Genomic DNA, 16,376 nt, shown 5'->3' on the forward strand with positions numbered 1-16,376 from the left:
CATCTGAGATGTTAAAATTACAAGAAATGTTTCAGTTCATAAAGAAAAAACTCTGAGTGTAATCGTAACGATGGTTTTATACCTCTGAGGAGCCAGGAAGTGACAGCTAACAAAACAAAACACATTTCTGATGAAAGAGGAACCAGAACAAAGTTTCACAAAGATCCACAACAGCAAAACCTTTCAAAATAAAATGCACAAAAGACAAACAAAGACCTGTAAGAATCACGGTTTATTCACATATTATAGTTAGATTAATAATTCATTCCATTAGTAATGCATGTAAACATTATTACATTAATAAAGATCCCATGTATGTAGGAGTTAGAGCCATAGCTGATAGGTAGATGTTGTCCCTGGTTAAGCTTTTAAGGTACAACACGCTAATACAAACCAGGAGCGTCTAAGAAACAGAAACGTGCGCTTTAAGGTGCTTATTGTAAAAACTCTGCGTTTATAATGAACTGAAGCTGTTAGTAGAATTTAACGAAGTAGCCGCTGTGTCTCTATGTCAGCATAGTGTCTCAAACAGATATTATCTCGAGGTAAAAACATGGCTGGGCTGTCCTGGCTGACTTTGACATCTAATACTTTTATTTCTGGTGTTTTATTGTGAAGCACTTTGAGATTTTTATCTGTGAAACGTTTGACATGAGTCAGTTTTACTTACTGATGTACTGTAATATCAGTTTTTGTGAAAGAATAGTGTGGTGAGTTAGTTGAACCTTTACTTAAAGGCAGCTCTTTAACAGTAAACCCTCATTTACAATGGCGGCTTGGCAAAGGGGAAAAAAACAGGGTGGAGCCCCCTGGTGGTGAACATTTCAGTTAAATTTTGCAGCGTTTTTTGTTTGTTTTTGTAGTTCGTTCCCTCGATAGTTACCACTTTAATGTCTTTTGTTACCTTGATGTGTTTCTAAAAGTTGAGTGATGAGGAAACTGATAAATATTTGCAGCCTTTTATCACTGATAAACCTTTACTAAATATTTCTGATTATTTCCGGGCAGACTGGATCTCCACAGCTGCATCTCCGCCTCTCCATTCCAGCCAAATGCTGATAAAGTCATCTGCACATCAGCATGGCGCTCAACAGGCCTATGAGGACGGTGACAGGCACCAGGAGGAGGGCCACGTACAAGAACCACGGCTCTGGGTACACGCCTGAAATCAAAACGCACAAAACCCTTTGTGTGAAGTTTGATCCCATTATCAATAACACACGAGTGCAGTGTTGGAGTCCTTTTTCCAGTAAGAGCATATTTCTAGAAGCTTAAACGACAAACTCACCATGACGCGCTGATGAACATGTAGTGGACTCATTTTTATCACCTTCTCCAACTTCTGAAACCAATGAGAAAAAAACCTTTCACGATTAAACAGGTTTCCTCTTCAAAGATACACATTGTACATGAAATCGGTTTAAACCCCTCAGAGTGAACGTCAACATAGGGAGAAAGAAAGAAAGACCTTTCATGGACTTTATGTCCAAAAAAATCTGTACTGTGTTGAAGAGACAGCGCCTGAAGTTGTTAGAGAGCCAGGCTGTACTTTTGTGTAATATCAACGTTGTACCACAAGATGGCGAAGTGAGTCAGTCAGGCTAGTCGTTTAGGTAAGCATGCTAAAACATACCTGTAGTTACTTCTTTCCTAGTCTTTAGACACTTTACTTACATAACCACTGAAGAGGTTGAGCAAAGGGGTTCAAAAACTTGCTAAATTTACCATAAGGTAAAAGTAATAGTTTCTGAAAAACATTTAGTAAATCTACAAAGATTTAATGGCCAGTTTATGAAAAGAAAACTTGTGACTATATGAGAAAAAATGTCAAATTTATAAGAAAAGCTACACCAAAATAAAATAAAAGCAGACGACCTGCTGTGCCGTCGGAAAAAGCACGACAATCACATCATTAAGGAATTATTAGCTCATGTTCATTCAACGAAGTCATCTTAACTACAACAATATAACATGATATATCACTAAATTCACAATTTAAATTAAAGTAAGAAATACCAAAAACTTTAATAAACTGTAGAAAGTATAAAGTCCAGATTTCAGACACACAGCTGCTGTGCCCCTAAAAAACATTTTAGCTCATCTTTTAAAGAAGCATAAGCGAACAGAGTCGTGCAAAGAAAATCTCACACAGAAATTCAGGATTTTTCTTATTTCCTGTTAAAAAAATTTCTGTAAAGCTTAATTTTTACTGTTCAAAATCTGCAGTGTCATTGATTCCTCTCAGGAGGACGATGATTAATCTGATGATTGACTCAATCGGAGGTCACTAAAAGCTCTCATTTCTAGAAATATGGACAAATTTATTAAACCCCCCAAAATATGAGTATCCAGAGTTGGGACCAGGAAGCAGAGTTGCAGTCTTACACGCCTCTCTGCAGCTTCTCTCCTCCTGCTACCCCCCCAAAAACCCATCTCCATAGAGACTGTGTCAGCTTCCAAAAAGACAAAAAACAAACTAAAAACCAGCAACAAACAACTTAAACATAAACAATCACAAAGAAAGAACAATACAGTATCCACATCTGAACCAAAGAGTAAAACAGTGAAATGTGGATTATTAAATATTAGGTCTCTCTCCTCCAAGTCTCTGTTAGTACATGACTTAATAATTGATCAACAAATTGATTTACTCTGCCTTACAGAAACCTGGTTGCAGCAGGGTGATTATGTTAGTTTAAATGAATCAACACCCCCGAGTCATTCTAACTACCAGAAATCTCGAAGCACAGGCCGAGGGGGAGGTGTGGCAGCAATTTTTCACACCAGCCTATTAATTAATGAAAGACCCAGACAGACTTTTAATTCATTTGAAAGCCTGATGCTTCGCCTCGTCCACCCCAGCTGTGAAACTCAGAAACCAGTCTTACTTGTTATCATCTATCGTCCACCTGGGCCTTACACAGAGTTTCTGTCTGATTTCTCAGACTTTATATCTAATTTAGTTCTGAGCTCAGATAAAATAATTATTGTGGGTGATTTTAACATCCATGTAGATGCTAAAAATGACAGCCTCAACATGGCATTTAATCTGTTATTAGACTCAATTGGTTTCTCTCAAAATGTAAAAGAACCCACCCACCACTTTAATCACACTCTAGATCTTGTTTTAACATATGGCATAGAAACTGAACATTTAACAGTGTTTCCTGAAAACCCTCTCCTGTCTGATCATTTCCTGATAACATTTACATTTACAATAATTGATTACACAGCAGTGGAGAGTAGACTTTATCAAAGTAGATGTCTTTCTCAAAGCGCTGTAACTAAGTTTAAGAATATAATCCACCCACTGTTATCATCTTCAATGCCCTTAGACTCTTTTTCTCCAAGTGATCTTTCTGAGTTAACTTCAATAATTACTTCCTCCAAACCATCAACGTGTCTTTTAGACCCCATTCCTACAAAACTGCTCAAAGAAGTCCTGCCATTAATTAATGCTTCGATCTTAAATATGATCAACCTATCTCTAATGATCAGCTATGTACCAGAAGGCCTTCAAGCTGGCTGTAGTTAAACCTTTACTCAAAAAGCATCTCTAGACCCAGCAGTCTTAGCTAATTATAGGCCAATCTCCAACCTTCCTTTCATATCAAACATCCTTGAAAGAGTAGTTGTCAAACAGCTAACAGATCATCTGCAGAGGCTTATTTGAAGAGTTTCAGTCACCCTTCTCAATCACTATGTGTTCACAGACCTCTCTGCACTGAATCACTCTTGTCATTAATCTCTGTCTCTCTTCCACAGCATGTCTTTTGTCCTGTCTTCCTTCTCTCACCCCAGCTGGTTGCAGCAGATGGCCGTTAGCAGCAGTGTTGTGATTTGGTGCTGTATAAATAAAATTGAATTGAATTGATTACCAGACAGGTTGCTGTGGAAGATGCTCTTTGTAATCACGTCATCCCTCAGGTGCAGCTGGCACTCGTATTTCCCACGCGACCACAGAGGTACGGTCTCAGAGAGAGTGACGTACGGCAGAGCGGCGTCGGCGTCTCCTGGAGCTGAGGTAACATTTTGGAGTCGACGGCCGTTGTGAAAAATGTGCAAAGAAAATCCAGCATCCCGCGTCACGCTGACCTCACAGCCTAGCATGCAGGGAGCGTGTTTGGTGACATTAAAGACCGTGGCGCCTGAAACAAGAGACACACGTACAGCACGGTCATAGACACATATTTTTATAAAATTCTTTCAGAAGTTCGGGTTTAATCACTGGAACCAGAAGTATTTAACATAAATAATAAATGTATTCACTAATTAAAAGTTCTTTTTCAAACAGAATATCAAACAGGATGTCAGCTCTAGTTTAATTCCTCTTTCATGTGAATCTTTTTACACAGGTCGCCTTTCCCTCGTTGTTTTTCTTTCTGTGTTTTTTACCTCCATACTCAGAGCAAATATTTCACAGCTTTTCTGCAGACTGCTCTGTAGGTCTGCAGAGGAAACTGTTCACGTGCACGTGCCACAGAGGGCTGTTCTGTCCTCCTGACACGGTCTAATGTAATCTAACCCCTGACCTTTAACCTTAAACCTCCTCTCTGTCAGCCAAACTCTGCAGAACAAGAGTCAGTAGATGTGAATACTGTGAAATGTGACTACGTTTGGTCGCCCATGTGAAGCAATAAACAAAAAAACAACAAATCTTCTGCCTTGTATTTACCGTAAACCACAAGGGAAGTTGTGTCCCCCTTCTGCCTAAAATTTCCATTCCTCTCTGTGTGAAGCGAGAGCTTGCACCGGTACTTCCCGCTGTCAGCCCACTGCACACTTTTCAGAATCATTGACTTGTTTGTTGACATCCCGTTATTGTCCAGAAGGGTTGCACGGCTATTGTTCGGGGTCTGTGAGGGGATCAACCGTATGAAATCAGCAGCCATCTCATTTAATTTCCACCAGTAGAGGATGGGCTGGGACAGGAGCTTCTCATCTTGCAGCCGGAGCTCACAGGGCATGATGATATCCTGACCCAGAGCTGCAGAGAGCACAGCAGGCTGGTGAACAGTGACCAAAGAGAAAGCACCTGAAAGACAGCCAGTAAACATGAACTGTCAAAAACAACTTTATTGATATAGCACCGTTAAAAACAGTGTTTACAACATGCTTTAAAAAACAGGAAGTTGTGATGTCATGTCCAAGAGCAGTGTGACACAGAAATGCCCTCTTCCTCTTTAAACCTGTGATTGGTTGTGAATACACTGACAGCAGCACAGACACACAAACCAAAGACCACACTGTTTTATTATTTGTGGCTGTGGTCATCACTGGGCTATTTTACCAACCAATGTGTAGCTTCATACGAAGAACCACTTCTGTCTTGTGGTCATGGGAAAGCTGGAGTGCAGCCTTCTACCCAAGTTTCATACCTCCGTGTCTGATAAACTAGTGCGGCTGAAATTCACAGGCTTTACAGTAAGTATGTGACTCATGAGGGAATGTTTTAAAACTGTTTCTCTGCAGTTACTGGATGCAAAGGTTATAATAAGGAAGGGTCAGCTTTAAACGGAGTCAGGGACAAAACTTACAGTACTGGGTTTTTCCACATTTTAAGTTTCTGTTTAGTGAGCCACTCGAGGGCCACTGTTGTTTCAGGGACCCAAATGCACAAGGAGGAGTAGCTGCCCTTTTATTGAGGCTGATGCAGAAGACAAAACACTAGCAAAGTCCAAAAGATCAAATCCAAGCAGGCATGAGGAGCACAACTGAGGAGCATAGAAGACGTGTTGACCATGCAGGAAAGATTGGAGGAGGTGTTAGACACAGGAGAGAAAGGCAGGTGAAACTAATCAAGAAAATCAGAAACACAAGGAAAACTAATGCAAGGCATGAAAATATGAACAAATTTCAAAGTAAAACAGAAAATAAGGAGAAGTTAGATCGACAAGAATACTAACGCATCAAAGACAAGAGGAGATGACTGAAGCAAGACATGAAGGAATCCAAAACAGAAACACGGAAAATCCTAGAAGCAAATCCAGGTCGCAGGAAACATTATGGTTTGGTTTAAAACACATCCTTTAACAACAGCAACCTTCTTAGTGGAACTTTCAGTTTCATCCATTAACTCCAAATCACAACAACAGTTACCTCGACGTGTTTTATATTGTATGTAATTAGAACTAAATATCAGCAACAACCCCCTATAAACAAGCACTTGGTGACCGCAGGAAGGAAAAACTTCCTTTTAACAGGAAGAAACTTCTGGCTGCAACTGGTTGAGTGAGAGTAGAGATACAGGACAAAAGACAACGCTGATACCTGCAAATTATTAAATACAGTACAAACACATGACAGGCAGACTCATTCCAAATGACATCATGTATGTAATGAGAACAGAGGAGGCTGTTTTATCTTTAAAATTCTTTACTGATATAAACATTTAGTCTGTATTGATGGTGAGAAGAAGAGGTGACATTGCATAAAAGTTTTCCTGCAGATGAATGAAGGTAAAGTAGAAACCAGAACAGTCGTGAGGGTCGCCTGCTGGTCACGCTTCAAGAACTTAAACAAGAAGTGACACAGAGGAATTTTCTTTAAAAATCCCTGAAAGAAGAACTTTGGGAAGACGTTATTTTTAGTGGATCTGCATCGTTACTTGCTTCTATTTTCACTTCCCCCAAAAATATGTACAGTGTACACCAACATTTCCCAACAGCCAAATTCAAGCGCAAAAACTGTTGAAAGTGACAAAAACAACCAATCAGCATAAACATAAACAACAAGTTACTTTTCATATTCTAACTGAAGAGACCGTGATGCTGGTACAGCACTCTCCTTTATGTCTTTGTGCATAACTGAAGTTTAAGTCTGGGACCGGCATCAAAAGCAGTTTGGAACAACAACTCTTCTTGCTAAATGTTTCAGTGAGAAACATTAGCTTTCATCCTCTTACAGTTATAGGAGTGGTTAACCTCTTAATATGCACCAACACTCTTGTGTTAGGGCTGGGCTGCGTTTGCCTCACAATCTAAACAAAGATAATGATGCATATTTCTCGTGGTTCTCAGCGTCCTACTGGTTGTGCTTTGATATAAACACCAAGCTCCGTTTTTTCCTTACATTGCATTTGTGTCTTTGCTCTCTATGAGAGACCAGTGCTTGGTCTTTCAATGAGTCTTTTAACAGATTTGTAGCTCATTAGAATTTAAACTGCTGGCAGTCAGTCAGGAAGTTCACTGAAATGCTGAATGTGTGTAATTCCCATCACAGCTGCACAAGTGAAACTTTCTAATCTCATCTGATCTGAGCAAGCTGTGTTTTTCCGAAAAACACACCGAAGCAGAAACACACCTCTATGCTGATGATACTGATATTTATGCACGCGCTCCCTCTGTGCTGCGGGCAGAGCTTCAGACTGAATATCACTCACAAACGTAAACGCTCACAAAGCGAAAACATTTATGGTGTACTCGAAATCTCATCTACAGCACTGTGCTGACTTAGCAGTTTTACATCTGATACCAAAGGGTGTACAAGTATACAAGAACTTGAGAATATGGATGGATGACAAGCTTTTCTTGAACTTGTTTCTTTTAACCCTGTGATATGTTATGGTGGTTTATCTCGTCATTCAGTGTTCATGCCTTTCTGTCTTTAATTAAAAGTCTCTTCATTTTTCATGAATCGGGTGGATTATCATCACAGACTGTTCACAAGAAACAGTGCGGCACATGTGTACCTGTGAAACAGTCTCAGCTACACTCCCCCAAACAGTTGCTTTTTAACATTTCTGGCTGTTTGGAAATCGTTATGTTCGGGACTGCTGCTAGGTCAGCACACTGGCAGCAGATGGCCCCGCCCCTCCCTGAGCCTGGCTCTGCCGGAGGTTTCTTCCTGTTAAAAGGGAGTTTTTCCTTCCCACTGTCGCCAAAGTGCTTGCTTTTTGGGTTTTTCTCTGTATGTATTATTGTAGGCTCTACTGTACAATATAAAGCACATTGAGGCGACTGTTGTTGTGATTTGGCGCTGTGTAAATAAATTTGAATTGAATTTCATATTTTTTAATGTAATGTACTTTGCAGAAGGATCTGATCTGGAGCTTATATCTATCGTTGAATTTAACCGTCTCTAGTATCTTGTCTTTAAGCTTGCTGCTACCTTTGCTGGTCAAAGAGATTTGATCCCAGCGGCACTTCCTTCTTACATACAGGTAAATATAATAGATAAAAGCTGACGTGTTTATGTGGCTTAAAATGACAACTTTTGAGTTTGTCTTTTAACATTAGCTGTTAGCTTAGACAGAATGAATGAGTGTATCCCTGCATGTTTGCTAACAGCTGGGATTCTGATTGTTTTAGGAGGCAATTCAGTATCTGACACAGCATTTATGTTACAGTTACCTTTAACATTGAACATGTAACAGTTAAGAACTGTCCACACATTTGTTAAGGTTTTGAGACTGTGGTCATACAGGCTTCAGCCACTCATTGATGATAAGCACCATGTCTGTACCAACAAAACTAAACGATTCCAGCATGATTGCATTTTAATTTGTGAATTGTTGTTGTTAAGGTTTACTTTATCAGTTCCCGAGAAACTATTACATGTTTCAGCTGGTTGGCACCTGCAGAGATTTTACATCTGTCTGTTTAAACCACAGGAAGAGGTAACCTCAGTACTTTGTGTTACCTTGTAGCTAGTCATCGACATCTTCAGAGAGGAAATGGGTCAACTAAGGTAAAATCTTTGCAGCTCCTTAAAAATATATTTTTTTAAAGAGTTCCATTCTGAAACGAATGCAGAGAAAGATTCAGAGAATGAGCTCTAAATCAAAAAAAGAGCAAGCTAAGAAGTCACATAGATTCATTCACTACAAGCTTTTTATGTGAATAATAAATAAAGTTAGAAAAAATGGGTTAACTTTCAGTTTGGCTGAAAATTAGTTCTGCCCCTCACTGCAGAGGGAAAGATCATAAAAAACATATGCCAGACCATGATCCAAAATATTCTCTTTATTCATGACGAGCTAAGATGTCTCCATTCAGGACAGACTTTTATTGTGAAGGGTCACATTTCTGCCAGTATCTTTGAGGTTTAACACTGAAATGCTCGCAGCTTCTTAAATTAATAACAACACAGAAGCAACTGAAATGTCAGATTGCCAGAAACCAAATCAGAAATACGTTTATGAATATTTCAAGAGACGGTTCAAGATCCTCATCACAAAAATAACACAAAATTTAACAAAATAAAACAAACATGTACCTGAGACCACAAAGCAGAGAATAATCCATGATGTCCTCCCCCACTTTGACAAATTCAAGCTACGATGGCGCTCACACGAAACAGCGCTTGACATGTTTCCTGACTGAAACCACAGGATAAAGATTTCCTACTGCGAGAGCGCGCAGATTAAATACTCCAGGGTGGGGTGTGTGTGTGTGTGGGGGGGGGTCACTTCCTCCCAGCATAACGAATCTGTGTGGGGTACAAAACAAAGCAAAACGAGTTTTGCAGCAGGAGGTTGCTGCCCAACATGTTGATGAAATCATCTCTCATCAGGGTCTAGTGAGTTTCAGGATCAGCCTTTTTCAGCCTTTTACACGTTTATTTGGTGTCATGAAAATTTTACAACGTCAAACTTCACTTTTCCTCTGAGTGTTGTTAGAATGTCTCAACCATGTTGGTGTAAAGGGTCAGTCTGATGCACAGGAGCAGATCCACTGACAGTCTGCACCTGTTGGCTGCACACTTTGGGACTGACTCCACTGTATATGTTTGTAGGTTCAGTTTTAAAGAGTAAAATGTTGGAAAGTGTACCTGGTGTCTCAGAGCTGTGACTCCCAGAGGTGGGACCAAGTCATTGTTTTGCAAGTCTCAAGTAAGTCTCAAGTCTTTATCCTCAAGTCTCAAGTCAAGTCTCAAGTAATGTCAGGCAAGTCAGAGTCGAGTCTCAAGTCACTGGTGTAAAAGTCCGAGTCAAGTCACAAGTCTGAAACTTTGAATTTCAAGTCCTTTCGAGTCTTTAAAAAACCCCCGAAAAAAAGCATGTTGCAGTTATGCTAAATGTAAATATTAGACCATGTAATTTTAAAATCTGTGTTTTTCTCAACACATGACAAAATAGTGAACTTAGAAAATATACACAAATTGTGAAATTGCACCTCTTTAAAATGCAGCTCAATTAAACCTAGCTCCAAGAATAATTTTCACCGACAGTTCTGAGATACGCTGCATGTTATTCTTGGATGCGGTTGTAGGACCAGCTTTAAAATCGCATGACAAAAATATCATACACATTAAAAAAAACTGCATCACCAACGTAGCCTGGACAACATTTGCTAGTTAGATGAAGTCAGCTATCTCATCGTAGCATATTTATATGCATATTTATAATTATACGGTTCTTGGAGTGAGTGCATACACTCATGAAGTTTAGTAACTTCCGGTCACTGCAACAAGCCCAGGTACAGTTTACCGACGGATGGGTGCAGGACCTTGAAATGCACCGTGTAGAACGAAAGACCATCGTACGTATCATAAGTTTACCAGTCTCACAAATCGTCTTCATAAATACACATTCGTTAACCGTTTATTAATATAACCTTTGAGCTCAACGGTAATTAATTAGTAGTAGAAATAATTTCTGGTACCCATCACAGAAATGTAGCAGTGACAATAATATTGTATGCTGTAATCGTACTGGGCAATTAGTGATACAAAACAACTGTTTTATCCTGTGAATAAAAGTATGTGTTTTTGTCAATGTACCATAATAACAGAAGCGAAACGCAATATTGTGTCAGGACAATTCACTATTTATGCACAACAAACAAAGGAGCATAGCGCGACAATTTCTGTTCAGCGCCAGACTTGCTTGTAACCTATATCACCAATTATGTTAAGAAAAATGACGCATTAACTACAACAGCAGACTGACCTTTGTGGAAATGCTTGGAGCAGACTAACATGTGAGCTGGAGTGTTCTAGGACGTTATATTTGATCTTTGAATGGCTGCAATCCAGGCCATCCGTCGCGTCTTTGTTACTTCGGAAACATGGCTCGAACAATTTCTCTTCAACGACGTAATCCGATAACAACCGATCTCTTTACCCGTCGGCTTCCCGTGGCTGTCATGCGACCGGCTATTGCAGTTAATAATACAACAGCTTCTTGACATTTTTGTGTTTCTTTTTATCGCTGTGTGACTGATTTTAGTTGAAAGCCTGCTTGCGCTAGTACCGCTTGCCACGAGTTCCCAGAATCCTTTGCGGTTCTACCCGTGAATGACGTCACATTTTCAATCTCTATATAATATGCATGTTAAATTTTATATTTGGGGTAAAATATCAAGTCTTTTCAAGTAAACCGGTTCAAGTCCAATTCAAGTCCCAAGTCATTGGTGTAAAAGTCCAAGTCAAGTCACAAGTCTTAGAACATTTTTTCAAGTCAAGTCTAAAGTCATAAAATTAATGACTCAAGTCTGACTCGAGTCCAAGTCATGTGACTCGAGTCCACACCTCTGGTGACTCCTCCCACCTGCAGGACTCGTGTTTTTGGTTCTCGTGTTTACTGGTACTGTGATGAAACAGAGGGAGGAGGAGGACGTTCCCATTAGAGGATGTACACAAGGATGCATCTTGTATCAGTTGTCACAGCCAGGCGAGTTTTTTTTTTACTGTAAGCTGATGGTTTCTCTGTGTTTCCTGTTTCTGGCACATTTCTACTCAACGATTTGCACAAAAAAGTCCCCGGCATGTTTGTACTTAGCAGTGCACACACAAAGAGAGACTGTTTTTTCTACTTCTCTATTAATTTTCTTTCATTGCATTGTTGTTTCAGATTCTCAGAAATGTTCCCACACTGTTCAACGATTTACAGACGTTTCATTGTTTCTGTCATGAAGCAGTCCTTCTGTATCAGAGGTACGATGGAGGAGAAAACACTCCCTGGAACAGCTGGAGTGATGTGTGATCGGCTCTTCACTCTCAACGCTGAACATCCAGCTACACATTTCAGGCAGCCCAGAAAGTTGTTGGACTTGGAGAAACATGCTGATCTTGGATGATACGTGTCGCACCCGCTGCATCCGCAAAGCCACCAGCGTTGTGGAGGACCCCACACACCCCTCACACACACTCTCCATCCTGCTGCCTTCTAGCAAAAGGTACCAGAGCATTCAGGCCTTCACTGTCAGACACTCAGTGACTGGACTGACACACATTCATACACCAAGGTGATTTTGCACATTTCTATTGCAGTGTTGTGTCTGTATCATTGTGTTCTGTCTTTGTTTTGTTTGTTTTTTGCAATTTTTTGCACTTCAACTTATTGTTAACATCAAATAGTAAAAGGACTGGTGTTTGTAAAGCACCCTTCAGCTGAGCACTCAGAATGCTTTCTGCTGCAAGTCTTGTTCTCCCAGTTACACACCTGCACAGACATACACACACACTTTAATTTACAGCATGTCTAAGTACAATCAAACACTCAATGGTGTTGACCATTACGTATTATTCATCTCTGGCTCTGTCTTCCTCCCCTCACTCCAACTGGTTGCAGCAGATAATCCCCCTTCCTGAAACTGGTTCTGCTGGAGGTTTCTTCCTATTAAAAGGGAGTTTTTCCTTCCCACTGTCAACAAACGCTTGCTCATAAAGGGTCACATGATTGCTGGGGATTTCTTTGTTTTTAGTATTGTGGGATCTTTACAATATAAAGTACCTTGAGGCAACTGTTGTTGGGATTTGGTGCTATATAAATAGAACTGAAGTGAATTGTTGAACTTTAAAAGCACCGAACCCAAACAGCTTCCTCCAAAGCAGACCTGGCAACAGGAAGGCACTGAGCTCAAACTCAAACAGCTGGTAGTTTGGTCAAATCATGCTCTTACTACAAATGAACGGCTCTGGAGTTTGTTTGGAGTTTGATCGAGACCATCATCACTAAAACATCTCACCAGATTACAATGACAGTATTCACGTCAGAGCTTGATTTAAACAGAATGAACAAGGCAGGTATAAAAAAACACCCCAAGAGTCATAGCAAGGAATTTTTACTAAAAGACTAAAAATTCAGTCATATTATTGTCTATGCCTACAGCTCTTGAGCTGTATGCGTTTCAGACTCAAACGTGGGACGTCTGACTAATTTACAAAATTTGCAAATTTGTAAATTAGCAAATTTACAAAATGGTAACAACGGGTGTTCAAAAGTTTCTGATGAGGATACCTCAATCTGCCTCAATACCCGAGACTAAAACTAACAATAAAACACTGAAACATACAAACTAAACATTTAAAAAGAACACAATGAACAAACACACTCTGGAAACTATCTGAAGCTGAATTAAATCAAAAAGTCAGAATGGTGATTACAAAAACTAATAACTCTGCCCGTTCATTCTGGCACATGAACACTAATGAGTTTCGCCTCGGTGTGGCACGTGGGGTTCACCTATCTCAGTCCTCACACAGGCACCGCTGAGTCACAGCTGTACTTTTCCATGTCTCTCCCACATACATACATTTAGCCAACAAGTTGAACCCTCGATGGAAACTATACATGCATAACTAGCTCTGTGCGTTTGCAGAGGTGTGAAGACCACTCGCTCTTGAACAACTTTTTTAGCCACTGACAGTGTCGGGCTGCCTCTGCACACCTACCTGTGGTTAAGACATGTAAAAAAAACACCAACTTTGTACTCAGGCTTTAGAAAATGTTAAAAAATGTGTTAGCTGTGTTTCCATACTGCTTCTCCAGTTCAAACTGGCCTGTTTCTCACTGGTTCTTACAGATCTCAGAGCAAACCTCCTCATAGACTGTATATAAAAGATGGACAGAGCCAACTTTAGATCAACTGTTGGTTTGTGAAGCCCAGTTTTAAAGCTACAGCTTTATAATTGTGACTGCTAACATTATGACCTGGACAGGAGGGTGGACTGCAGTGTTATTGGCTAACACTAGCTAGCTTAGTTAGCAAGTTGCTTTTATATTTTATTATTAGACAAAGATCACCTGACTTTAAAAACTGCAGTTTTAGAATGATAAACCACTTATTATGGGAATAGAGGTTATCCAAACCTACCTGGCCCTGTGTGAAAAAGTAATGATAACCTAATAAGTAAAAGAGCCTCAATCAAGAATTTACAATACCTGGCGATGTATATACATACATACATATATATATATATATAAAAAAAACACCCAGCACGCCCCTGCGGGCGGTCAATCCTTCAAGCTCGGGTCCTCTACCAGAGGCCTGGGAGCTTGAGGGTCCTGCGCAGTATCTTAGCTGTTCCCAGGACTGCGCTCTTCTGGACAGAGATCTCCGATGTTATTCCCGGGATCTGCTGGAGCCACTCGCCTATCTTGGGAGTCACCGCACCTAGTGCTCCGATTACCACGGGGACCACCGTTACCTTCACCCTCCACATCCTCTCGAGCTCTTCTCTGAGCCCTTGGTATTTCTCCAGCTTCTCGTGTTCCTTCTTCCTGATATTGCTGTCATTCGGAACCGCTACATCGATCACTACGGCCGCCTTCTTCTGTTTGTCTACCACCACTATGTCCGGTTGGTTAGCCACCACCATTTTGTCCGTCTGTATCTGGAAGTCCCACAGGATCTTAGCTCGGTCATTCTCCACCACCCTTGGGGGCATCTCCCATTTTGACCTCGGGACTTCCAGGTTATACTCGGCACAGATGTTCCTGTACACTATGCCGGCCACTTGGTTATGGCGTTCCATGTATGCCTTGCCTGCTAACATCTTGCACCCTGCTGTTTTGTGCTGGATTGTCTCTGGGGCATCTTTACACAGCCTGCACCTGGGGTCTTGCCTGGTGTGATAGACCCCAGCCTCTATGGATCTTGTACTCAGAGCTTTTTCTTGTGCTGCCATGATTAGTGCCTCTGTGCTGTCTTTCAGTCCAGCTTTGTCCAGCCACTGGTAGGATTTCTGGATATCAGCCACCTCCTCTATCTGCCGGTGGTACATACCGTGCAGGGGCCTGTCCTTCCATGATGGTTCCTCGTCTCCCTCCTCTTTCTTGGGTTTCTGCTGCCTGAGGTATTCACTGAGCACTCGGTCAGTTGGGGCCATCACTCAATACTCACTCAAACTCATCACTCAAACTCATCACTCATAACTCAATGGGGATGTGGCGTACAACACTAGAGGCCAACTCCAAGCCAAGGAGATGCTCTGTCCCCACTGCTGTTCTGCATAGGCCTGAACCCCCTCAGTGAGATCATTAACAAGACTGGCTACGGATACCGACTACGGAACGGAGCAGTTGTCAGCCACCTCCTGTACATGGATGACATCAAGCTGTATGCCAAGAGTGAACGAGATTCACTGATCCACACTACCAGGCTATACAGCAATGACATTGGAATGTCGTTCGGACTGGAGAAGTGTAGTCGGATGGTAACAAAGAGAGGGAAGGTAGTCAGAACTGAGGGGATTGAACTACCAGAAGGCAACATTGCAGACATAGAGGACAGTTACAAGTACCCGGGCATCCCACAGGCAAATGGGAACCATGAAGAGGCCGCTAGAAAAGCTGCAACCACCAAGTACCTGCAGAGGGTCAGGCAAGTCCTGAGGAGTCAGCTGAATGGTAAGAACAAGATCCGGGCCATCAACACGTACGCCCTGCCCGTGATCAGGTACCCTGCTGGGGTAATAGGCTGGCCAAAGGAGGAGATAGAAGCCACTGACATAAAGACAAGAAAGCTCCTTACCATGCATGGAGGGTTTCACCCCAAGTCCAGCACCCTGAGGCTGTACGCTAAGCGGAAGGAAGGGGGCCGGGGACTGATGAGTGTCAGCACCACAGTCCCTTCCACCGGGGTTACTTGCGTAGTAAGAGAGCGTTGTTGTTTGTTTTGTATTTGTTTCTGTCACAGAAAATTTGTTTTTTTAGAAAAGTTATCACAAGGTTTTTGGGATAGGTATCTCATATTTACTAACTCCAAATTTCAAATTATTAAGTCAAACTTTGAAACTTTGAGTTTTTAAGTTGGCACTTTGAGTTAGTATCAGTGGCAAATTTCGAATTACTCAAAGTTTTGAGTCAGTACGTGGAAATATTGAAATATGTGTCTCGAAACTTCGAGTTTTGATTTACAGGCAGCATTTTTTTCTTTTCTTTTTTCCTTTTTCTCGGTTGGTGTTTGTAACGCTTACACTCTTGGATTATAGGTGTGTAGCATAGCACTCAGCAGCAGACACAACTCTGGTAAAGTTAGACCATATTCAGTATCAGGCACAGGTGCATTTAAAACATCTCCAACAGCAGCTTTACAGGTGGAGATAGGAGAGATGCCATTGGGACTGAGAAGGGAGCAGCTCATACTTAATTATTGGGCTAATTTACAGGGCCACGGGCAGGATCACCAAACGCATGAAGTACTTAAACC

General features: G+C 41.1%; 1 protein-coding gene across 1 annotated transcript; it reads right to left on the reverse strand.

The window, feature by feature from the left end:
• Window positions 1-323: 323 nt before the first annotated feature.
• On the reverse strand, window positions 324-9,311 carry LOC308405287 (uncharacterized protein). The gene is made up of 5 exons (XM_080895809.1): window positions 9,217-9,311; window positions 4,676-5,035; window positions 3,879-4,148; window positions 1,289-1,342; window positions 324-1,162 (listed from the first exon to the last, which is right to left on the reverse strand). The coding sequence occupies exons 1-5, from the start codon at window positions 9,308-9,310 to the stop codon at window positions 1,065-1,067; spliced, it is 876 nt and encodes a 291-aa protein (XP_080751935.1). The 5' UTR covers window position 9,311; the 3' UTR covers window positions 324-1,064.
• Between the last annotated feature and the right edge of the window lie 7,065 nt (window positions 9,312-16,376).

The sequence above is a fragment of the Rhamphochromis sp. 'chilingali' genome (assembly GCF_963969265.1).
Source record: "Rhamphochromis sp. 'chilingali' genome assembly, chromosome: 11".
Lineage (NCBI taxonomy): Eukaryota > Metazoa > Chordata > Actinopteri > Cichliformes > Cichlidae > Rhamphochromis > Rhamphochromis sp. 'chilingali'.